The sequence below is a fragment of the Pseudophryne corroboree genome, chromosome 8 (assembly GCF_028390025.1).
Source record: "Pseudophryne corroboree isolate aPseCor3 chromosome 8, aPseCor3.hap2, whole genome shotgun sequence".
NCBI classification, from domain to species: Eukaryota; Metazoa; Chordata; class Amphibia; order Anura; family Myobatrachidae; genus Pseudophryne; species Pseudophryne corroboree.
Window position 1 is genome coordinate 26,855,115 of NC_086451.1, and position 26,848 is coordinate 26,881,962.

The window sequence follows — 26,848 nt, forward strand, 5'->3', positions numbered from 1 at the left end:
ACGGTTAGGTGGTATATATTATAATAATAATACAATTATGGATGGACGGACTGCCTGCCGACTGCCGACACAGAGGTAGCCACAGCCGTGAACTACCGCACTGTACACTGGTTGATAAAGAGATAGTAGTATACTCGTAACAACTAGTATGACACTATGACGGTATAAAGAATGAAAAAAAAACCACGGTTAGGTGGTATATATTATAATAATAATACAATTATGGATGGACGGACTGCCTGCCGACTGCCGACACAGAGGTAGCCACAGCCGTGAACTACCGCACTGTACACTGGTTGATAAAGAGATAGTAGTATACTCGTAACAACTAGTATGACACTATGACGACGGTATAAAGAAAGAAAAAAAAATACCACGGTTAGGTGGTATATATTGTAATACAATTATGGATGGACGGACTGCCTGCCGAGTTCCGACTGCCGACACAGAGGTAGCCACAGCCGTGAACTACCGCACTGTACTGTGTCTGCTGCTAATATAGACTGGTTGATAAAGAGATAGTATACAATACATACAACAATATACTACTATACTGGTGGTCAGGCACTGGTCACCACTAGTCACACTGGCAGTGGCACTCCTGCAGCAAAAGTGTGCACTGTTTAATTTTAAATTAATATAATATTATGTACTCCTGGGGGCTCCTGCTATAACAACCTGCAGTGCTCCCCAGTCTCCCCCACAATTATTATAAGCTTTGCCTTTTATACATTGATGTGCAGCACACTGGGCTGAGCTGAGTGCACACAGACTGAGTCACACTGTGTGACTGGCTGCTGCTGTGTATCGTTTTTTTTCAGGCAGAGAACGGATATAGCAGAGAACGGATATATTATATTAAAATAAATAAAAGTTAACTAACAACAACTGCACTGGTCACTGTGGTAAACTCTGTCTGACTCTGCACAATCTCTCTCTCTCTTCTAATCTAATTTCTAATGGAGAGGACGCCAGCCACGTCCTCTCCCTATCAATCTCAATGCACGTGTGAAAATGGCGGCGACGTGCGGCTCCTTATATAGAATCCGAGTCTCGCGAGAATCCGACAGCGTCATGATGACGTTCGGGCGCGCTCGGGTTAACCGAGCAAGGCGGGAGGATCCGAGTCTGCTCGGACCCGTGAAAAAAACATGAAGTTCGTGCGGGTTCGGTTTCAGAGAAACCGAACCCGCTCATCTCTACCTACTCCTCCTCCTCATTTTGCCAGGTAACCGTAGACGTGGGTATGGCTTCAGGCTTGGAAAAGGCCTGCTTGTTTCATGGGACCCACTTGGGAACATGCAGGGAGGGGGTCGTAGTGCTATGACCATGGGCATAGCTTTAGTGGGTGCAGGGGGTGTCATGCGAGTTTCCACATTCCAAAGCGCAAAGAGCATAGTTGAGAGTTTGCGCTATTATAGATGAGTGTTGGCCGGGTACTGTCTCTATTGTGCAGATTATCCCAGTTCACCTATTAGACCCCAGAGTCGGTTCATCCTATATGAGGCGAGATTTATTTATTCCTTATAAAAAGAGGACAACTGTTGTTTGCGGCTGTAATTTAGTTTGCAGCTTTGGGAAAAGACATCTCGGTACTAGATGGGTAATAGGATCATGTTTTGCTCTTGCGCGATGTTTGTTCTGTTAGGATATAAATATCCCATCATAATATTGAGGAACGAAAACAAGTAACTGTCACAGTGTGGCAGCTGCAGGAGAGCCACCCCCTCTCCTCCCATCCAGCCGGCATGGGAACCAGGCATTTGTCTATCAAGGACGCAACCTTGGCTGCTTCTATTATCAGCCAAGGTGCAGAGAGACGAGAAGGTCAGGTGAGTGATCCGGGCATAGTCACTGGCTGCAGGCGCTCAGTCTGTGCGTAACATCACACCGCAGCAGACACAGGGTTATAAATACACAAGGGAAGGAATAGAGCGCGGCCAGCGACTAATAATATATTTATTAGAGTTAGAGGCGAATCGCAGGCAGTAGCTGCAACGTGCTGTTTCGGCGGCGTTGGAACTTCGGCAACGGCGTCATAAATTCCCCAAATTCACTTTTTAATGGTGTATTTAAAGGCCAGATTTATCAAGCCTTGGAGAGTGATAAATTGCACGGTGATAACATACCAGCCAATCAGCTCCTAACTGTCATGTGACAGGCTGTGTTTGAAAATGACAGTTAGGAGCTGGTTAGTTGGTACTTTCTCACAATTTATCACTCTCCAAGGCTTGATAAATCTGGGCATAAGTTTGCAGCACTATAAGGGTGGGTATTGAAATACACGATTTAGGGGCTACCACAAGTGATAACCTTATTAAATGATATATTACTATTCCCTGGCTGAGCGCTGTCCCTATTACTAATACTATGTGCGACCAAAACCCCCGGAACACCTGTCGCTACAAGGACTAGTAAATCTAATGCTTGGATATATTTTGGAGTTCCTTTAGAAGTGTGCGTTTCCTTTTATTCTGGATTTATGGATATGTGAGACAGGGATTTTATGCATATTTAAACAAAAAACAATAAGTGTTGTTTTTTTTTTCTATTTATTCCGGAATTAGTTAAAATTAAACATAGAAGTGTTAAAAAAAAAAGCCGTTGTCGCATTGTGGGGTCCATTTATCAACGCGTGATAAAACTTGGTGTGAGTGATAAAACTTATTGGATATGATAAATGGTGGTCCAGCCAATCAGCTCCCAACTGTCATTTCTCAAACACATCACAGGAGCTGAACACATGACATTTGGAAGCTGATTGGCTGGGATACCACTTATCACACGCAACAAGTTTAATCATTCACAGCTAGTACTATCACTCGTTCATAAATGAGCTCCTGTGCCTAAATGTGTGAAAGTTTACAAGTTCCTATAGTTTGTGCTAGAAATATGACAGTTAGGAACTGATTGGTTGATACTTTAGCTCTCTCCACTTCATCTCCTTCCAAGATTTGATAAATTTGCCCCAATGTCTGATGGATCAAAAATGAAACATGTTGCTACCAAATGTCTATGGAAGAAGCAGGTGACTTGTAGCCACGCTTCTGTGGAGAGACTACAAGTCCCAGCATGCCATGAAAGCTATTTGACAGTGACACTGTATAAATATTTGTTGCAACAAATACTAAAGTTATATACACCTAGTGCTGTTTGTTTTGTAGCTACAGTTTTGTGGTTGAGGAACAGTACACACTCGTATATTGTAATTCCAGAGCTCATATACTAGAATAATCGATCTCTTTATGTGTTTTTAACCTGAATGTGTGGGTTACTAGACAGTAACATGCTGGGTGCAATAATAGTGTCTGTTGTTAAGCAATAATCACATAGGCAAGTGTATGGGAGGGGGGGGGGGGGTGTTCCAGTTGCCAAGAAACCGCCCTTCCCCACAGCCTGGCCAGCGGTCACTACGTGCAGTATAAAGGGTGGCACAGAGCTGCTACACATGCCCAGTTGTTTCAGATCTGCCTTCCAACCCTGCTGTGTGTGTCTATTGATCTGAGCGCTCAAACATCGCACCAGAGAGAGAATCTGGTAGGTGGCACTACACCCCAACATGACCTGACCACTGGCCATGACCATAATACATCTATTACACCCTATACAGTCATAGGACACTACACCCCCAGTATGACCTGACCGCTGGACGTGACCATAATACATCTAATACACTCTATACAAACATAGGACACTACACCCCAACTTAACCTGACCACTGGCCATGACCATAATACATCTATTACACCCTATACAGACATAGGACACTACACCCCAACATGACCTGACCACTGGCCATGACCATAATACAGCTATTACACCCTATACAGACATAGGACACTATACCCCCAACATGACCATAATACATCTATTACACCCTATACAGACATAGGACACTACACCCCCAACATGACCTGACCGCTGACCATGACCATAATACATCTATTACACCCTATACAGACATAGGACACTACACCCCCAACATGACCTGACCACAGGACATGACCATAATACATCTATTACACCCTATACAGACATAGCACACTACACCCCCCAACATGACCTGACCACTGGCCATGCCCATAATACATCTATTACACCCTATACGTAGGACACTACACCCCCAACATGACCTGACCACTGACCATGACTATAATCTTTTACACCCTATACAGACATAGGACACTACACCCCCAACATGACCTGACCACTGGACATGACCATAATACATCTATTACACCCTATACAGACATAGGACACTACACCCCCAACATGACCTGACCACTGGCCGTGACCGTAATACATCTATTACACCCTATACAAACATAGGACACTACACCCCCAACATGACCTGACCACTGGCCGTGACCGTAATACATCTATTACACCCTATACAGACACAGGACACTACTCCTTCCCAACATGACCTGACCACTGACCATGGCCATAATACATCTATTACACCCTATACAGACATAGTACACTACACCCCCAACATGACCTGATCACTGGCCATGCCCATAATACATCTATTACACCCTATACAGACATAGGACACTACACCCCAACATGACCTGACCACTGGCCATGACCATAATACATCTATTACACCCTATACAGTCATAGGACACTACACCCCCAACATGACCTGACCGCTGGACGTGACCATAATACATCTATTACACCCTATACAGACATAGGACACTACACCCCCAACATGACCTGACCACTGGCCATGACCATAATACATCTATTACACTCTATACAGACATAGGACACTACACCCCAGCATGACCTGACCACTGGCCATGACCATAATACATCTATTACACCCTATACAGTCATAGGACACTACACCCCAACATGACCTGACCACTGGACATGACCATAATACATCTATTACACCCTATACAGACATAGGACACTACACCCCAACATGACCTGACCACTGGCCATGACCATAATACATCTATTACACCCTATACAGACATAGGACACTATACCCCCAACATGACCTGACCACTGACCATGACCATAATACATCTATTACACCCTATACAGACATAGGACACTACACCCCAACATGACCTAACCACTGGCCATGCCCATAATACATCTATTACACCCTATACAGATATAGGACACTGCTCCTTCCCAATATGACCTGACCACTGACCATGACCATAATACATCTATAACACCCTATACAGACATAGGACACTACACCCCCAACATGACCTGACCACTGGCCATGCCCATAATACATCTATTACACCCTATACAGATATAGGACACTACTCCTTCCCAACATGACCTGACCACTGACCATGACCATAATACATCTATTACACCCTGTACAGACATAGGACACTACACCCCCAACATGACCTGACCGCTGGCCATGACCATAATACATCTATTACACCCCATACAAACATAGGACACTACAACCCCAACATGACCTGACCACTGGACATGACCATAATACATATATTACACCCTATACAGACATAGGACACTACACCCCCAACATGACCTGACCGCTGGCCATGACCATATTACATCTATTACACCCTATACAGACACAGGACACTACACCCCAACATGACCATAATACATCTATTACACCCTATACAGACATAGGACACTACACCCCCAACATGACCTGACCACTGGCCATGACCATAATACATCTATTACACCCTATACAGACATAGGACACTACGCCCCCAACATGTCCTGACCACTGGCCATGACCATAATACATCTATTACACCCTATACAGACATAGGACAATACACCCCCAACATGACCTGACCGCTGGCCATGACCATAATACATCTATTACACCCTATACAGACATAGGACACTACACCCCCAACATGACCTGACCGCTGGCCATGACCATAATACATATATTACACCCTATACAGACATAGGAACCTACACCCCCAACATGACCTGACCACTGGCCATGACCATAATACATCTATTACACCCTATACAGACATAGGACAATACACCCCCAACATGACCTGACCACTGGCCATGACCATAATACATCTATTACACCCTATACAGACATAGGACACTACACCCCCAACATGACCTGACCGCTGGCCATGACCATAATACATATATTACACCCTATACAGACATAGGAACCTACACCCCCAACATGACCTGACCACTGGCCATGACCATAATACATCTATTACACCCTATACAGACATAGGACAATACACCCCAACATGACCTGACCACTGGCCATGACCATAATACATCTATTACACCCTATACAGACATAGGACACTACACCCCCAACATGACCTGACCTCTGGTCGTGACCATAATACATCTATTACACCCTATACAGACATAGGACACTACACCCCCAACATGACCTGACCACTGGCCATGACCATAATACATCTATTACACCCTATACAGACATAGGACACTACACCCCCAACATGACCTGACCACTGGCCATGACCATAATACATCTATTACACCCTATACAGACATAGGACACTACACCCCAACATGACCTGATCGCTGGACATGACCATAATACATCTATTACACCCTATACAGACATAGGACACTACACCCCAACATGACCTGATCGCTGGACATGACCATAATACATCTATTACACCCTATACAGACATAGGACACTACACCCCCAACATGACCTGACCACTGGCCATGACCATAATACATCTATTACACCCTATACAGACATAGGACACTACACCCCAACATGACCTGACCACTGGCCATGACCATAATACATCTATTACACCCTATACAGACATAGGACACTACACCCCAACATGACCTGATCGCTGGACATGACCATAATACATCTATTACACCCTATACAGACATAGGACACTACACCCCCAACATGACCTGACCGCGGGACATGATATTAATACACACAAGCCATTCTGACATGAAGCAGTAAATGGATGAATGTGATGTGTGTGTTGTGTGTGATGTATGTGTTGTGTGTGATGTGTGTGGTGTGTGGTGTGTGTGATATGTTTGATGTGTGTGATGTGTGTGGTGTGTGTGATGTGTGTGTGATATGTGTGATGTGTGTGTGATGTGTGTGGTGTGTGGGATGTGTGTGTTGTGTGTGATGTGTGTGTTGTGTGTGATGTGTGTGGTGTGTGTGTGATGTGTGTGGTGTGTGGTGTGTGGGATGTGTGTGATGTGTGTGGTGTATGGGATGTGTGTGGTGTGTGGGATGTGTGTGGTGTTATGCATGTATTTGGTCGCTGGTTGATGTTTGGTTGGGAGACGCATGATTATCACACAAATACATGACAAATATTTGCTATGAGATCACATAACGCTGCTGCTTTCTCTGGGTGTTATTTCCTGCACAGGGAGAGGGTTTGTGGTTATCTTCCATGTTTATGTTTTTACTTTTACGTGTTTTTCTTTTTGTGGTCAGAGGACCTGTCACAATCGGCTGCTCCTAACTGATTCCAGAGAGAATGAGGGAGCTGTGTGAGCAGAGGCAGAATTGTGCCCCCTGCTGGCCAGCTCTATACACACAACTCTGATTATCACCTGTCAATGGGGGTCATTCCGAGTTGTTCGCTCGTTGCCGATTTTCGCAAAGGAGCGATTAAGACGAAAATGCGCATGTGCATGGTTCGCAGTGCGCATACGCTAAGTATTTTAGCTCAAAACTTAGTAGATTTACTCACGTCCGAACGAAGAATTTTCATCGTTGTATTGATCGGAGTGTGATTGACAGGAAGTGGGTGTTTCTGGGCGGAAACTGACCGTTTTCAGGGAGTGTGCGGAAAAACGCAGGCGTGCCAGGATAAAACGCGGAAGTGTCTGGAGAAACGGGGGAGTGGCTGTCCGAACGCAGGGCGTGTTTGTGACGTCAAACCAGGAACGAAACGGGCTGAGCTGGTCGCAATGGCAGAGTAAGTCTGGAGCTACTCAGAAACTGTGGGGTAATCGTTACGAGAAAATTAGCAAAGCTTTCGTTCGCAATTCTGCTAAGCGAAGATACACTCCCAGAGGGCGGCGGCTTAGTGTGTGCAATGCTGCTAAAATCTGCTAGCGAGCGAACAACTCGGAATCACCCCCAATGTACCAGCATTTGCTGAATAATACTTATATAGACAGACGATTTGTAACAGTATAACAATCATTTATTAAATCAGCATCGTTCACATGACCGGGTATTGTACTCCAGGAAACCTTTATCATCCACCTTTCATGTAAGTTAATTAATGATAATAATTATACAAATATCCATTAAATGTAAACATGGTAAGATTGCCACCATGTTCAGGATTTGCTTATTTGATGGACGGTTTGATTTATTAATGGTAATTAGAACACTGGTGTAATGTATAGATGGAGCCCTCGTTATCTATGCCTTAATTTGGATTAATTTAGCCAAGGCAGTTGGAGTTAGGGGGTCATTCTGACCTGACCGCACGCTGCCGCTCATCGAGGTCAGAAGTACGAATGTGTTGGCGCCACAGTGCGCCGGCGCATGCCAGACAGCCAACAGCTATCGTAGCCCAACTATCTCCTCTGCCTGATTGACAGGCAGAGGCGTTCGCTGGGCGGGAGGGGGTGTCACGGCGGCGTTTGGCCGCCGTTTTGCGGGTGCAGTCCGGCCAATGCAGGCGTGGGGCGGGCCTCAGTGGCTGCGTGACGTCACACGCAGCCGCTGCGACCATCACAACGACAGTAACTCCCTGCCAGCGTGCAGGAGCTGCCCAGGTCGGGAGATACTCTTCAAGTACAAAAGCATCCCAGCTGTGCAATGCTTTTTCACTTGTACCGTGGGGCCGGACCTGGCATGCGGGGCGGACTAGCCCTGTGCTGGGCGTCCCCCCCCCCCCCCCCCCACATGTCTGTGTAGGTGATCGTAGCTGGGCTCAATTTAACACAGGTCTGAATCACCCCCTTAATTCCCTGCTGTAATGACTTGATCCTCTGCTGTATTGTTCTCTCTGTATTGTATTGCAACTGAGAACAATAGATGAAAGGTTTATGCTAATAAGCCTTGGTGCACCTAGGCGCAGCAGAAAAGGCTATATGAGTGAGACTCCATCTGTATCATGCCACTATAACCAGGTATATATATATATATATATATATATATATATAGTCCATGAAAACAGCCCGGCACTCCGTGGTCCCCAAAGGGGTATCGCTCTGGTGCCCTCCTCGGGGTATGGTGGCCCCAATATGCAAAGTACGGGAGATCGGCGGCACTCAGAGGCTTTCACATCCAGGTTAATCAAAAAAGAAAGTGCATTTATTGGTCAACGTTTCGGGGGACGGACCCCCTTCCCAGTTTGCAGTGTCCTGAGGAAGGGGGTCCGTCCCCCGAAACGTTGACCAATAAATGCACTTTCTTTTTTGATTAACCTGGATGTGAAAGCCTCTGAGTGCCACCGATCTCCCGTACTTTATATATATATATATATATATATATATATATAGGGGCTCCTGGAACACACTTAACATATGCTTCTGATGGTGGTGGGTGCCCAAAACCCAGTGAAACGCGTTACACTTTGAGCCTTTGCCACATGGACTCCTGAACCATTGCAATCTGGGTATCATCTGAACTGCTTTACTCTCCACTGGAAAAGAGTCTGCAGCGTCTGGTGACCTGGCGGATCACCTTCTCAGCTATATAATGTACATCTGCAAATTGGATTGCTAAGAGGCTGCTGAGGATTGCTATTATTCCATCTGGGAAACTTTGCTGCTCAATACTGGACTTTTAATGGATAGAATTTAGAGAGAGTCCTTTAGCGAAGGCTAAAGAAGGGCATACACTATACAAGTATCTGGCAGATAATCTGCCAGATCTGGCTGGTTGGAATGAAAATCTGGTAATGGACGAGAATAAATGACAATCGACCATTTGCTCCCAAACACTGGAAAACGGACAAAACCTGTCGTACATACAATCAGTTTTCCAGTGTTTTGGAGCAAATGGCCGATTGTCATTTGCTCTCATCCATTACCAGGTTTTCATTCCAACCAGCCAGATCTGGCAGATAATTGTATAGTGTATGCCCAGCAGCTGGATATACACTATAAGATTGTCCAATTTTTCTGGTTGGAATGTAAATCTGGTAATGTATGGGAGCAAATGACAATCAACCATTTGATCCCAATAGCCGTATGATGGTCTAAATGTATGTTCGGATAAACTAGTTAGGTCAAATGGATTTAACCAATTTGTCTGAATGTCCATTTTTGTCTGTTTTCCAGTGTTTGGGAGCAAATGGTCACTTGTCACTTGCTCCAATGTTGCCGGTTGACAGGTTGTCCTTCCTTGGACCATGTTTGGTAGGTAGGGAACACCACACAAGACCTATAGTTTTGGAGATAATCTGACCCAGAAAACTAGCTATCACAATTTGGCCCTTGCAGCTTCCAACAGAGCAAATCCAAAAAGAGACTGTTCACTTACTGCCTATTATATCCCACTCATGGTATCCCCTTCACCTGGCAGTGGTTTTATATGGCTGATTGGTGAATATGAACTGTACTCAGTGCTTTGAGGTTTGTGGGGGAATTCAATTGCCAGCAAATACTTTCCCCCAGCAGAAGCTGTGTGGCCGCTGCTGCACTTTATAGCAGTGGGATCTTGTACAGAAGTGTTTGCTGCCCCACAGGGTAGCGAGCACTTTTGTGCGGATCGGGCATTGGTCGGGCGAATGGGGTGCCGTTGCTGCCGCAGCAACAGAAATTTGCACCCTTCACATTCCCCCTTGGAATCCATTATCCACAGTGGGATTTAGGATTTTCTTTATTACATGGCTTAGCAGTGCTCCTCACAGTGTCTGTGGGGGTAACTCCAAGTTGATCGCAGCAGGAATTTAGTTAGCAATTGGGCAAAACCATGTGGACTGCAGGGGAGGCAGATATAACATGTGCAGAGAGAGTTAGATTTGGGTGGGTTATTTTGTTTCTGTGCAGGGTAAATACTGGCTGCTTTATTCTTACACTGCAAATTAGATTGCAGATTGAACACACCACACCCAAATCTAACTCTCTCTGCACATGTTATATCTGCCTCCCCTGCAATGCACATGGTTTTGCCCAACTGCTAACTAAATTCCTGCTGCGATCAACTTGGAATTACCCCCTGTGTGTACAATATTAACACAAAGTAGCAGTTATATATTTCTTTCTTTTTTTTCTAGATTAACAAAGCAAAGTATAGCTATCTTTCTGGATTATGGGTGTCTGGATGGAAGACTCTGCAACTGCCCTGTAAAGCTCCTATATAGATGTAACACCTATAACCGCATCACTCAGGCGGACTCTGAAGCGGCTTCCAGTCATGGCGTTCTCAGGGGTGACCGGTCTTCTGCTCTGTCTTTTATACTCTTGTAAGTTATCTGATTTACATTCTGGAGTAACAGAGATAAACAAAAAGATGGGAATTCAATTATGCACGGGAGATTAAAAAAACTCTGCGCGCAAGGTTTTTCCCGCAGGTCTTGTTATTCAATTGCAGGATAGAAAATGAGAAGCGGTTTTTCACGCCTCTTCTTAGCAGGTATTATTTTTCCTAAAATCTTTATATTTAGGAAAGATCACTGGGACTAGCTCTTGGCACCCTTGAAGCACCCCGAGAGGACTACTTACGCAATTGGAAGTTTCCAGTTAGCTTCATTAGTCTGCAATTACTCACCTTCCGAAGCGGTATAGCGTTGGGATCCGAATTCCTGCAGCAGTGATGAGTGTAAAAGTGTGTATGAGTGTGTGTGACACCCCCCCCCCCACACACACACACACACCGTTTGAGTGTCATTCCCCCTCAGAGGCAGCAGCTGGGAGAACTATATCTCCCAGCAGTCCCTGAGCCAACCAGCATATTCCTCCCCAGTGGGAAGACGGAGGGGAGATCACTGAGACCGGCAGAGACCACCGGTGGACACTGGCGTATCTATAATGGGTGAGTCCAGAGGGGGCCCACACCGCACACACTGCACCCATTTCTTCTATACTTACCTTTCCGGCATCCATCGGTGACCGTGTGTGGGCCCCCTCCTCTCCCATAGCCGTCACCGCCGCTGCTAGCGCACTGAGCACTAGAGAATCTGGCACAGTGCCAGAGTCTACAGCGCATACGCAGGACTCCGGAAAAATGGCGCGGCGGCCATTTTTCGGAGTCCTGCGCATGCTCTGTAGACTCTGGCACTGTGCCAAAGTCTCAGCACTGACAGCGGCGGTGACGGCTACAGGTGAGGAGGGGGCTCACAGACGGAGTCTGCACACGGGTCCCTTCCTCTCTAGAAACGCCACTGCCGGTGGGGTAAGTATCATTTTCAGGGTTTTTTTCACACGCCATGGGGTTTTCAGAGCTGATAACCTACCGACCATTTTTTTAAACTGGATACTGTGGGTATTGGGAAAATTGGGTGCGATGGGCGCAAGGTTTTTGCAGTGAAAACCTTGCGCCCAATTGAATTCCCCCCCATACTGTACAACTGAAATAAGCTATATAGGACACAAATGGTGTATTGGTAGGCATAGCATTGCTCCCTCACAGCCTTGAGGTTACGTGTTTAATTCCTGACTATATATGTGTGTGGAGTTTGTATGTTCTCCCCACGTTCGTGTGGGCTTCGGTTTCTTCTGGGGGCTCTAGTTTCCTCCAACAAACAAAAAACATGCTGGTAGGTTACTGACAAATTAAACCTAGTGTGTATGTATGCCCCTATAATAGGCAACATAGGCCCTCATTCCGAGTCGTTCGCTCTGTAATTTTCTTCGCATCGCAGCGTTTTTCTGCTTAGTACGCATGCGCAATGTTCGCACTGCGACTGCGCCAAGTAATTTTGCTATGAAGATAGTATTTTTACTCACGGCTTTTTCTTCGCTCCGGCGATCGTAGTGTGATTGACAGGAAATGGGTGTTACTGGGCGGAAACACAGCGTTTTATGGGCGTGTGGATAAAAACGCTACCGTTTCCGGAAAAAACGCGGGAGTGGCTGGAGAAACGGAGGAGTGTCTGGGAGAACGCTGGGTGTGTTTGTGACGTCAAACCAGGAACGACAAGCACTGAACTGATCGCAGATGCCGAGTAAGTCTGAAGCTACTCTGAAACTGCTAAGTAGTGTGTAATCGCAATATTGCAAATACATCGTTCGCAATTTTAAGAAGCTAAGATTCACTCCCAGTAGGCGGCGGCTTAGCGTGAGCAACTCTGCTAAAATCGCCTTGCGAGCGAACAACTCGGAATGAGGGCCATAGAGTGCAAGCTCCACTGGGACAGGGAATGATGTGAGTGACGATACATTCTCTGTAAAGTGCTGCGGAATGTGTGTGCGATATATAAATAGCTGATACAGGTTGAGTATCCCATATCCAAATATCCGAAATACGGAATATTCCGAAATACAGACTTTTTTGAGTGAGAGTGAGATTGTGAAACTTTTGTTTTTTGATGGCTCAATGTACACAAACCTTGTTTAATGTACAAAGTAATAAAACATATTGGCTAAAATTACCTTCAGGCTGTGTGTATAAGGTGTATATGTGACATAAAAGCATTCTGTGCTTAGATTTAGGTCCCATCACCATGATATCTCATTATGGTATGCAATTATTCCAAAATACGGAAAAATCCCATATCCAAAATACCTCTGGTCCCAAGCATTTTGGATAAGGGATACTCAACCTGTAATAAATAATGAAGAATGCAGTCTGGGGTGCAGCAAATTACTAGTATACAGTTGGAATGCATTATTATTATATTTATCTGAATATACGTGGTGATTCAAAAGTCGCAGTACACCCTTTTGTTTCAAGAACTGTGCAGGAAATGGGAAAACGGAATATTGCAGTAAGGTATGGGTGAGGTGGGCTATCTTTTAGGGTATGTACTGAACATGGGCGCCATCTTGAAATCGGCCTTCTTAAATCTAAGTTAGTTTTTTCAAATGGAAAGGGGGTCGTATAACATGTCAAACAACATTAGAATTTGCTGAAAAGTGTATTGCTGCAAACTGATTTGAAATAGCAGTAATGGTTCAAAAGTTACAACACGTTTTTTCTTGCAGGTAACTGAAGATGGCTTTGACAAAAGAGGAGAGAATTGAGGTAATTTTGATGTCTGGAGAACAAAGTTTCCGTGTCATAGCTGCAGATTTTAACAACCGGCACCCAGAAAAACCTCCAATTTCACACAGCTGGATCTTGAATGGATGCCATCGATGGGCATGAAGGATTCGTACGATCAATGACTGGCTGATTCCACATTCTGCTGACAAACGTTGTGTGCTGTGTTGTGGGCTCTTCAAGAAGGATGCCAAAACCATTGTTGAGGCTGTCTCGTCAGTAGCACTTTTTGGGCGACCACTCCGTGACTTGTCAGCCACAGTCCCAGTTTCTCGGAATTTAGAAATTAGGCACCTGACAGTGTTATGTGAAATTGGAGGTCTTTCTGGGTGCCGGTTGTTAAAATCTGCAGCTATGACACGGTAACTTAATTCTCCAGACATCAAAATGACCTTAATTCTCTCCTCTTTTGCCAAAGCCATCTTCAGTTACTTGTAAGAAAAAAAGTGTTGTACATTTTAAACCATAACCGCTATTTAAAATCTGTTTGCGACAATAAACTTTTCCACAAATTCTGATGTTGTTTGACATGTTACACAAGCCCCTTTCCATTTGAAAAAAATGACTTAAATTCAAGATGACCGATTTCAAGATGGCGTCCATGTCCGGTGCATACCCTAAAAGATAGCCCACCTCACCCATACCTTACTGGAGTATTCAGTTTTCTAATTTCCTGCACAGTTTCTGAAACAAAAGGGTGTACTGCGACTTTTGACTCACCCTGTAGTGTTATCCTGACTGATACTGTATACGTCTAACACTGCAATAACTCATGTATTGAAGGTTCCACACAGTCCAGAGCTCACCAGTACAAACATGTGTCTGCGCATGAAGGAAGCACAGCAACCCTGGGCTGTTTTGTGGAAGGTGAGGAGATCCAGGATCTTAGTGTCCAGTGGTTTAAACAGCTGCCAGACAATGCGCCCACCTTTATCCTCCGCCATGGAGGCGACTCCAGCCTGCATTGGGCAGATCCATCCCTGGAGCGTTTCCATTCCGTCAAAGACGTCACAAATGCTCAATTCCTGGAGATCAAAAACGTCTCTGCAGAAGACAGCGCCCTCTACTGGTGTCTGCGGACTAAGCAGCCTTTTCACTATGTCTGGGGCGATGGGATCTACCTCAGTGTGCATGGAGGTAGGTGGCATCAAATGGTGTAGACAGAATGTGTTTATGAGGTTGTATGCTATCTATATCTACACAGAGAAGACCCCAGAGTATTACAGGGGCAATCCATGTCTACTATGGAAAATAATAAAATTGTACTGATAGTTTTTTCTCGCAATATTTTAAAAAAATGCAATTCAGCATTAGGCCACTAGTGTCTTTGCAGAATAGGCTTCTATAAGCAATGAAGTAGGAATGTCCATTGACCATCAATAGTTTGTCACCAATGAGCAATCATTTTGCCACCAATGAGCAATCATTTTGCCACCAATGGCTGAGGTCCAATGGCCTCACTCCCATCTCACCCAGTTTGCCGTACCCTCCTTCTCTGGCCGATCCGTCCCCAGCTAGTTATAACCATTGATAGTTCAAACCATCAATGGTTTCCTGCCGATGGTTTCCTGCCATTGATGTAAAGTATTGATGGAAAACCATTCAATGGCCTACAAATCCCAACAATGAAAGGATTTATTGTGCTTTGGACAACTGCTCATTAGACTTTAAGCAATTTATCTGCAGGAAAACTCGCTAACCCGCAGTTTATCACAGCCACGATTGGTGGCTTTGACCGATGGATTTAAGATGGTAATAGAAAAAAATGCTAAACCAGCCTGGTCAAAGCTGATCATTGGCAGCTTTTAAAAACTATGGGTTAGTATTTACCCCCTGCGTCATGAATAATCACAAATGCATGCAGGACTTCTGCCGGTTATAAGAAAAGTAGGGTTGTGGTATGAAATGTCGACATGCACAATCTTGACATGGTCATTATGCTGACATTGTGCATGTCGACGGTCAGCATAGTGTTTTTATAGTATTTAAGCCCTAGACCAAACCGCAGCCTAACCCTAACACTTGTCCCTAAACCTAACCATAACCGCAGTCATACCATAAACCTAACCCTAACTCTATACCTAATACTAACTGCAGCCTAACCCTATCCCTAAACCTAACTATAACCAAAGTCTTACCATAAACCTAACTCTATACCGAATCCTAACCGAAACCTAACCGTATCCCTAAACCTAACCATAACTGCAGCCATACCATAAACCTAACTCTATACCTAACCCTAACCACAACCTAAGCCTATCCCTAAACCTAACCATAACTGCAGCCATACCATATGCCTAACCCTAACTCTATACCTAACCCTAACTGCAGCCTAACCCTAACTGCAGCCTAACCCTATCCCTAAACCTAACCATAACTGCAGCCATACCATATACCTAACCCTATACCTAACCCTAACCACAACCTAACCCTATCCCTAAACCTAACCATAACTGCAGCCATACCATATACCTAACCCTAACTCTATACCTAACCCTAACCGCAGCCAGAGCCGGGCCTGACCAATATGATGCCCTAGGCAAGATTTTGGCTGGTGCCCCCTTGCACCGCTGCTAATTCCGCCTCCCCTTTCCTAGCACCATCTCCCCTCACCTATAGCAGTCGTCATTTTGGTGCTCCTACCGCCTATATTTTAAATAGGCATTTGGCGCACAGCTCAAAAAGCTACGTGTTCTTGCTGGGAAGGGGCATGGCCACACAATAGCACCCCAATTCAAATTACCTCACACAGTAGTACAACTTTATTCACATTTTATCATGCGATAGTGTCCCTTATTCACGTTACATCACACAGTAGTACCACTTTACCTTATATACGTTATTCCTCACAGTAGTGCCCTTTATTCACATTACATCACACTGAATTGCTACTTATTCACATTATACCACATCATATTGCTCTTTATTCACATTAGACCACATAGTAGTGTCCTTTCTGTACGTTACGCCACACAGTAGAGCACCTTATACACATAATGCCACACATTAGTAATGCATTTATAAACATAATACCACACAGTAATGTCCCTTACACATATGCCACACATTAATGTCCTTATAAACATAATGCTTCTTGCACATCATGCCAACCTTTATTAATGCCCTTATACACATAATGCCCTTTACACATAAGCCGAACACACAACCAACGCAACCGCACAAAACACTCACATGGCTGCTAACACTGTGACCTCTACCTATGCATGGATACAGATGAGTCTTCATACATCTTGCCTCAATACGCCATGCAGCAGGAGATACCTGGCATGAGTCAGCTGGCAGCTCTGATAACGTCGGGTGCCTTTTTGACAAAAATGCATCTTATTTGCATTACTTTGTGGCTAGGATGCACTAGCAGCTTCTAACAGCTTCTGCTGATTAAAATGATATGCAGCATGCCTATATTCTGTTTGCGACTGTGGCTGTATCTGCATACAAAATGCTACGTTACAGTGATTTCCAGGAATACACTGTAACGTAGCATTTCATATGCAGATACAGCCACAGTCACACACAGAATATAGGCATGCTGCATATCATTTTAATCAGCAGAAGCTGCTTGTGCCCCTAGGCATTCCAAATGCCCCAGGCATTTGCCTAGTTTGCCTATGCCTAGGGCCGGCTCTGACCGTAGCCTAACCCTAAACCTAGCCATAACCGCAGCCTTCCCATAAATCTAACCCTGACTTTATACCTAACCCTAACCACAACCTAACCCTATCCCTAAACCTATCTATGCAGCTAATTCAGATCTGATCGCTGGCGATCAGGTCCAAACTGCGCATGTGTATGCAGCGCAATTCGCAGGCGTGTCGCACAGGTACAAAGCAGATCGCTGCTCAGCAATCCGTTCACACGGGCGGTCGGAAGGAGATTGACAGGAAGAAGCCGTTTGTGGGTGACAACTGAGCGTTTTCTGGGAGTGGTTGGAAAAACACAGGCGTGTCCAAGCGTTTGCAGGGAGGGTTCCTGACGTCAATTCCGGCACCGGACAGGCTGAAGTGATCGCAGCGGCTGAGTAAGTCCTGGGCTGCGCAGAGACTTCACAAGATCTGTTTGTACAGCTCTGCTACACATGTGATTGCACACTTGCAAAGCGAAAATACACTCCCCTATGGGCGGCGACTATCTGATCGCAGCAGTGCAAAAATCGCTTGCTAGCGATCAGAGCTGAATTAGGCCCTATAACTGCAGCCATATCATAAACCTAACTCTATACCTAACCATAACCAGAGCCTAACCCTATCCCTAAACTAGTGATGAGCGGGTTCGGTTTCCGAGAAACCGAACCCCCCCGAACTTTACCCTTTTTACACGGGTCCGAGGCAGGTTCGAATCTACCCGCCTTGCTCGGCTAACCCGAGCGCGCCCGAACGTCATCATCCCGCTGTCGGATTCTCGCGAGATTCGGATTCTATATAAGCAGCCGCGCGTCGCCGCCATTTTCACTCGTGCATTGGAGATGATAGGGAGAGGACGTGGCTGGCGTCCTCTCCGTTTATTGTAGAACACAGTTGACTTGATTGGTTGTTTTTTATTGCTTAATTGTGGGGAGGATTGGGGAGCAGCTGTTAGGAGGAGTACAGTGCAGAGTTTTGCTGATAATAAGTGACCACCAGTTTTATCCGTTCTCTGCCTGAAAAAAACGCTCCATACCATATCTGTGCTCAGTGTGCTGCATGATATATCTGTGCTGAGTGCTCACACTGCTTAATTGTGGGGACTGGGGAGCAGCTATAGCAGGAGTACAGTGCAGAGTTTTGCTGACAGTGACCACCAGTATACGTTTGTCTGCCTGAAAAACACTCCATATCTGTGCTCACAGTGTGCTGCTTGTGGGGACTGGGGACCACCAGTATAATTAATATTATATAGGAGGAGTACAGTGCAGAGTGCACTGCTGTACCTACCTCTGTGTCGTCACTCGTCATCCATTAAGTATACTATCCATCTACATTGTATACCTGTGGTGCATTTTTTTTAGACTAGTTTAGCAGTTTGCTGACAGTGTCCACCAGTATACTATATATAGCAGTACGGTAGGCCACTGCTGTACCTACCTCTGTGTCGTCACTCGTCATCCATTAAGTATACTATCCATCTACATTGTATACCTGTGGTGCATTTTAGACTAGTTTAGCAGTTTGCTGACAGTGTCCACCAGTATACTATATATAGCAGTACGGTAGGCCACTGCTGTACCTATCTCTGTGTCGTCACTCGTCATCCATTAAGTATACTATCTATCTACATAGTATACCTGTGGTGCATTTTTTTTAGACTAGTTTAGCAGTTTGCTGACAGTGTCCACCAGTATACTATATATAGCAGTACGGTAGGCCACTGCTGTACCTACCTCTGTGTCGTCACTCGTCATCCATTAAGTATACTATCCATCTACATTGTATACCTGTGGTGCATTTTTTTTAGACTAGTTTAGCAGTTTGCTGACAGTGTCCACCAGTATACTATATATAGCAGTACGGTAGGCCACTGCTGTACCTACCTCTGTGTCGTCACTCGTCATCCATTAAGTATACTATCTATCTACATTGTATACCTGTGGTGCATTTTTTTTTAGACTAGTTTAGCAGTTTGCTGACAGTGTCCACCAGTATACTATATATAGCAGTACGGTAGGCCACTGCTGTACCTACCTCTGTGTCGTCACTCGTCATCCATTAAGTATACTATCCATCTACATTGTATACCTGTGGTGCATTTTTTTAGACTAGTTTAGCAGTTTGCTGACAGTGTCCACCAGTATACTATATATAGCAGTACGGTAGGCCACTGCTGTACCTACCTCTGTGTCGTCACTCGTCATCCATTAAGTATACTATCCATCTACATTGTATACCTGTGGTGCATTTTAGTTGTGCGCAGTATATATAGTAGTAGGCCATTGCTATTGATACTGGCATATAATTCCACACATTAAAATATGGAGAACAAAAATGTGGAGGTTAAAAAAATAGGGAAAGATCAAGATCCACTTCCACCTCGTGCTGAAGCTGCTGCCACTAGTCATGGCCGAGACGATGAAATGCCATCAATGTCGTCTGCCAAGGCCGATGCCCAATGTCATAGTAGAGAGCATGTAAATTCCAAAACACAAAAGTTCAGTAAAATGACCCAAAAATCAAAATTAAAAGCGTCTGAGGAGAAGCGTAAACTTGCCAATATGCCATTTACGACACGGAGTGGCAAGGAACGGCTGAGGCCCTGGCCTATGTTCATGGCTAGTGGTTCAGCTTCAAATGAGGATGGAAGCACTCATCCTCTCGCTAGAAAAAAGAAAAGACTTAAGCTGGCAAAAGCACAGCAAAGAACTGTGCGTTCTTCGAAATCACAAATCCCCAAGGAGAGTCCAATTGTGTCGGTTGCGATGCCTGACCTTCCCAACACTGGACGGGAAGAGCTTGCGCCTTCCACCATTTGCACGCCCCCTGCAAGTGCTGGAAGGAGCACCGGCAGTCCAGTTACTGATAGTCAAATTGAAGATGTCAGTGTTGAAGTACCACCAGGATGAGGATATGGGTGATGCTGGCGCTGGGGAGGAAATTGACAAGGAGGATTCTGATGGTGAGGTGGTTTGTTTAAGTCAGGCACCCGGGGAGACACCTGTTGTCCGTGGGACGAATATGGCCATTGACATGCCTGGTCAAAATACAAAAAAAATCAGCTCTTCTGTGTGGAATTATTTCAACACAAATGCGGACAACAGGTATCAAGCCGTGTGTTGCCTTTGTCAAGCTGTAATAAGTAGGGGTAAGGACGTTAACCACCTCGGAACATCCTCCCTTATACGTCACCTGCAGCGCATTCATCATAAGTCAGTGACAAGTTCAAAAACTTTGGGTGACAGCGGAAGCAGTCCACTGACCACTAAATCCCTTCCTCTTGTAACCAAGCTCCTGCAAACCACACCACCAACTCCCTCAGTGTCAATTTCCTCCTTACCCAGGAAAGCCAATAATCCTGCAGGCCATGTCACTGGCAAGTCTGACGAGTCCTCTCCTGCCTGGGATTCCTCCGATGCATCCTTGAGTGTAACGCCTACTGCTGCTGGCGCTGCTGTTGTTGCTGCTGGGAGTCGATCGTCATCCCAGAGGGGAAGTCAGAAGACCACTTGTACTACTTCCAGTAAGCAATTGACTGTCCGACAGTCCTTTGCGAGAAAGATGAAATATCACAGCAGTCATCATGCTGCAAAGCGGATAACTGAGGCCTTGGCAGCCTGGGCGGTGAGAAACGTGGTTCCGGTATCCATCGTTAATTCAGAGCATGTACACAGACCTCAGAAAAAGACTCACCAGTGTCCTAAAAAATGCAGTTGTACCCAATGTCCACTTAACCACGGACATGTGGACAAGTGGAGCAGGGCAGACTCAGGACTATATGACTGTGACAACCCACTGGGTAGATGTATTGCCTCCCGCTGCAAGAACAGCAGCGGCGGCACCAGTAGCAGCATCTCGCAAACGCAAACTCGTTCCTAGGCAGGCTACGCTTTGTATCACGCTTTCCAGAATAGGCACACAGCTGAAAACCTCTTACGGAAACTGAGGAAGATCATCGCAGAATGGCTTACCCCAATTGGACTCACCTGGGGATTTGTGACATCGGACAACGCCAGCAATATTGTGCGTGCATTACATCTGGGCAAATTCCAGCACGTCCCATGTTTTGCACATACCTTGAATTTGGTGGTGCATAATTATTTAAAAAACGACAGGGGCATGCAAGAGATGCTGTCGGTGGCCCGAAGAATTGCGGCCCACTTTCGGCATTCAGGCACTGCGTACAGAAGACTGGAGCACCACCAAACATACCTGAACCTGCCCTGCCATCATCTGAAGCAAGAGGTGGTAACGAGGTGGAATTCAACCCTCTATATGCTTCAGAGGATGGAGGAGCAGCAAAAGGCCATTCAAGCCTATACATCTGGCCACGATATAGGCAAAGGAGGTGGAATGCACCTGACTCAAGCGCAGTGGAGAATGATTTCAACGTTGTGCAAGGTTCTGCAACCCTTTCAACTTGCCACACGTGAAGTCAGTTCAGACACTGCCAGCCTGAGTCAGGTCATTCCCCTCATCAGGCTTTTGCAGAAGAAGCTGGAGACATTGAAGGAGGAGCTAAAACAGAGCGATTCCGCTAGGCATGTGGGACTTGTGGATGGAGCCCTTAATTCGCTTAACCAGGATTCACGGGTGGTCAATCTGTTGAAATCAGAGCACTACATTTTGGCCACTGTGCTCGATCCTAGATTTAAAACCTACGTTGTATCTCTCTTTCCGGCAGACACAAGTCTGCAGAGGTTCAAAGACCTGCTGGTGAGAAAATTGTCAAGTCAAGCGGAACGTGACCCGTCACCATCTCCTCCTTCACATTCTCCCGCAACTGGGGGTGCGAGGAAAAGGCTAAGAATTCCGAGCCTACCCGCTGGCGGTGATGCAGGGCAGTCTGGAGCGAGTGCTGACATCTGGTCCGGACTGAAGGACCTGCCAACGATTACTGACATGTCGTCTACTGTCACTGCATATGATTCTCTCACCATTGAAAGAATGGTGGAGGATTATATGAGTGACCGCATCCAAGTAGGCACGTCAGACAGTCCGTACGTATACTGGCAGGAAAAAGATGCAATTTGGAGGCCCTTGCAGAAACTGGCTTTATTCTACCTAAGTTGCCCTCCCTCCAGTGTGTACTCCGAAAGAGTGTTTAGTGCAGCCGCTCACCTTGTCAGCAATCGGCGTACGAGGTTACTTCCAGAAAATGTGGAGAAGATGATGTTCATTAAAATGAATTATAATCAATTCCTCCGTGGAGACATTCACCAGCAGCAATTGTCTCCAGAAAGTACATGGGGACCTGAGATGGTGGATTCCAGTGGGGACGAATTAATAATCTGTGAGGAGGGGGATGTACACAGTGAAAGGGGTGAGGAATCGGAGGATGATGATGAGGTGGACATCTTGCCTCTGTAGAGCCAGTTTGTGCAAGGAGAGATTGATTGCTTCTTTTTATGGTGGGGGCCCAAACCAACCAGTCATTTCAGTCACAGTCGTGTGGCAGACCCTGTCACTGAAATGATGGGTTCGTTAAAGTGTGCATGTCCTGTTTATACAACATAAGGGTGGGTGGGAGGGCCCAAGGACAATTCCATCTTGCACCTCTTTTTTCTTTCATTTTTCTTTGCATCCTGTGCTGTTTGGGGAGTATTTTTTTGAAGGGCCATCCTGCCTGACAGTGCAGTGCCACTCCTAGATGGGCCAGGTGTTTGTGTCGGCCACTTGTGTCGCTTAGCTTAGCCATCCAGCGACCTCGGACTAAAAATAATATTGTGAGGTGTGAGGTGTTCAGAATAGACTGAAAATGAGTGGAAATTATGGTTATTGAGGTTAATAATACTATGGGATCAAAATGACCCCCAAATTCTATGATTTAAGCTGTTTTTTAGGGGTTTTTTTGAAAAAAAAACACCCGAATCCAAAACACATTCGAATCCGACAAAAAAATTTCGGTGAGGTTTTGCCAAAACGCGTCCGAATCCAAAACACGTCCGCGGAACCGAACCCAAAACCAAAACACAAAACCCGAAAAATTTCCGGTGCACATCACTACCCTAAACCTAACCATAACCGCAGCCATACCATAAACCTAACTCTATACCTAACCCTAACCACAGCCTAAACCTAACCATAACTTCAGCCTTACCATAAACCTAATGCTAACTCTATACCTAACCCTAACCGCAGCCTTACCCTAACTCTATCCCTAAACCTAACCATATTCGCAGCCTTACCATAAACCTAACTCTATACCTAACCCTAACCAGAGCCTAACCCTATCCCTAAACCTAACCATAACCGCAGCCATACCATAAACCTAACTCTATACCTAACATCCTAACCACAGCCTAACCATATCCCTAAACTTAACCAGGGCCCTCATTCCGAGTTGTTCGCTCGTTATTTTTTTTCGCTACGGAGCGATTAGTCGCAAACTGCGCATGCGCAATGTTCACAGTGCGCCTGCGCCAAGTAAATTTGCACAAAAGTTTGGTATTTTACTCAAGGCCTAACGAGGTTTTTTCATCGTTCTGCTGATCGTAGCGTGATTGACAGGAAGTGGGTGTTTCTGGGTGGAAACTGGCCATTTTCTGGGAGTGTGCGAAAAAACACAGGCGTGTCAGGGAAAAACGCGCCAGTGTCTGGAGAAACGGGGGAGTGGCTGGGCGAACGCTGGGTGTGTTTGTGACGTCAAACCAGGAACGAAAAGGACTGAACTGATCGCAGTGTAGGAGTACCGGTAAGTCTCGAGCTACTCAGAAACTGCTAAGAAATTTCTATTCGCAATTCTGCTAATCTTTCGATCGCAATTCTGCTAAGCTAAGATACACTCCCAGAGGGCGGCGGCTTAGCGTGTGCAATGCTGCTAAAAGCAGCTAGCGAGCGAACAACTCGGAATGAGGGCCCATATCCGCAGCCTTATCATCTTCCTAACCCTAACTCTGTACCTAACCCTAACCGCAGCCTAGCCCTAACCATATCCATAAACCAAAGCATAACCGCAGCCTTACCATAAACCTAACCCTAACTCTATACCTAACCCTAACCTCAGCCTAACCCTGTCCCTAAACCTAGCCTTACTATAAATAAAACTGACCCTAACTCTGTACCTAACCCTAACCATATCCATAAACCTAACCATAACCACAGCTTTACCATAAACTTAACCCTAACTTTTACCTAGCTCTAACCACAGCCTAACCCTAAACCTAACACTGACATGTACTGTCGACATTGCGACCGTGTCGATATTCTCACATATTCGTACAATGACTACACAGTGATAATGTTTACCCGATAGACCAACGTGGTAAAAGGTGACGTAGAGACCACACTGATTATTCCGTGACTTCCACACATAGCTGAGCCTGTGATAACACGCAGTGTGACAGTATATACTGTACAATACCATATTCCCAGAGGTAAGACGTTTAATGACGGTAGCCGTACTGTCAGAGCCGGCCCTAGCCAATATGATGCCCTAGGCAAGATTTTGGCTGGTGCCCCCTAGCACCACGCTGGTTCCACCTCTGACCTTGCACCTCTTTCCCAGCACCATCACCCCTCACCCCATAGCAGTCTTTATTTTGGGGTTTGTACCCCCTATACTTTAAATAGGAACAGTTCGCACATTTGGCGCGCAGCCCAAAAAGGGGTGTGTTTTTGCTGGCAAGGGGCATGGCCACACAATAGTACCCCCAATTCCAATTACGCCACACAGTAGTGCAACTTTATTCACATTTGATCATGCAATAGTGTCAATAATTCATATTACATCCCACAGTAGTATCACTTTACCTTAAACGTTACTCCTCACAGTAGAGCCCCTTATTCACATTACATCACACTGAATTGCTCCTTATTCACATTACACCACACAGTAGTGCCCTTTCTATACGCAACGCCACATAGTAGAGCACCTTATACACATAATGCCACACATTAGTAATGCATTTATACACATAATTCCACACAGTAATGTCCCTTACACATATGAGACACATTATTAATGTCCTTATAAACATAATGCGCCTTACACATTATGACAACCTTTATTAATGCCCTTTTACACGTAATGTCCCTTACACATATGCTGCACATTATTAATGCCCTTATACACACAATGACACACATAGTGCCCCCTACACATTTGCTGCACATTATTAGTGCCCCTATACACATAATGACACACATACAGTAGTACCCTGTTACACATATGCCACACATTATTAATGCCCTTATACACATAATGACACACATAGTGCCCCTTACTCATATGTTACACATTATTAATGCATTTTTACATGACACACATAATGCTCCTTACACATATTCTGAACACTACTGCACAACCAACCCCCTCACATGCACACAGCACTCACACTGCCACTAACACTGTGACCTCTGCCTCTGCTTGGATACAGATGTGTCCTCATAAATCTTGCCACAGTGCTAATGTCAGGTGACTTTTCTTGATGAAAATGCATCTTATTTGCATTGCTATGTGGCTAGGATGCACAAGCAGCTTCTGCTGATTAAAATGATATGCAGCATGCCTATATTCTGTGTGCGAGGGTGGTCTTCAGTATGCCGGCTGTCGGGATCCCGGCACACAGTATACCGGCGTCGGGATCCCGACAGCTGGCATACCGACACTTATTCTCCCTCGTGGGGGTCCACGACCCCCCTGGAGGGAGAATAAAATAGCGTGCCACCGTGCCCATAGCGTGGCGAGCGCAGCGAGCCCGCAAGGGGCTCATTTGCGCTCGCCACACTGTCGGTAAGCCGGCGGTCGGGCTCCCGGTGCCAGTATGCTGGTCGCCGGGAGCCCGACCGCCGGCATACCGTAGTGAACCCGTGTGCGACTGTGGCTGTATCTGCATATGAAATGCTATATACAGAATATAGGCATGCCGCATATCATTTTAATCAGCAGAAGCTGCTGATGCCCCTAGGCATACCAGATGCCCTAGGCAATTGCCTAGTTTGCCTATGCCTATGGCCGGCTCTGCGTACTGTGATTACTGTAAGGGGGAGCTAATCACACGCCCTGTGCTTGAAATATCAACATTGTCTGATCTCAAAAATAGAAATCAGATTACCC

General features: G+C 45.6%; 1 protein-coding gene across 2 annotated transcripts in view; it reads left to right on the top strand.

Annotated features, from left to right (window-relative positions):
• The first annotated feature begins 1,685 nt into the window (after positions 1 to 1,685).
• The window catches only part of LOC134948244 (immunoglobulin lambda-1 light chain-like), a 33,278-nt gene continuing 8,115 nt past the window's right edge, over positions 1,686 to 26,848 (top strand). The window contains exons 1-3 of one of the 2 annotated variants that reach the window (XM_063936111.1): positions 1,686 to 1,832; positions 11,220 to 11,408; positions 14,930 to 15,283. In XM_063936111.1, coding sequence (XP_063792181.1) covers positions 11,360 to 11,408; positions 14,930 to 15,283 — 403 coding nt within the window. In that variant the 5' untranslated portion in view covers positions 1,686 to 1,832; positions 11,220 to 11,359. Of the gene's footprint in view, positions 1,833 to 3,464; positions 3,538 to 11,219; positions 11,409 to 14,929; positions 15,284 to 26,848 lie in introns of those variants that run through there. The other variant, XM_063936112.1, reaches the window with a different exon arrangement.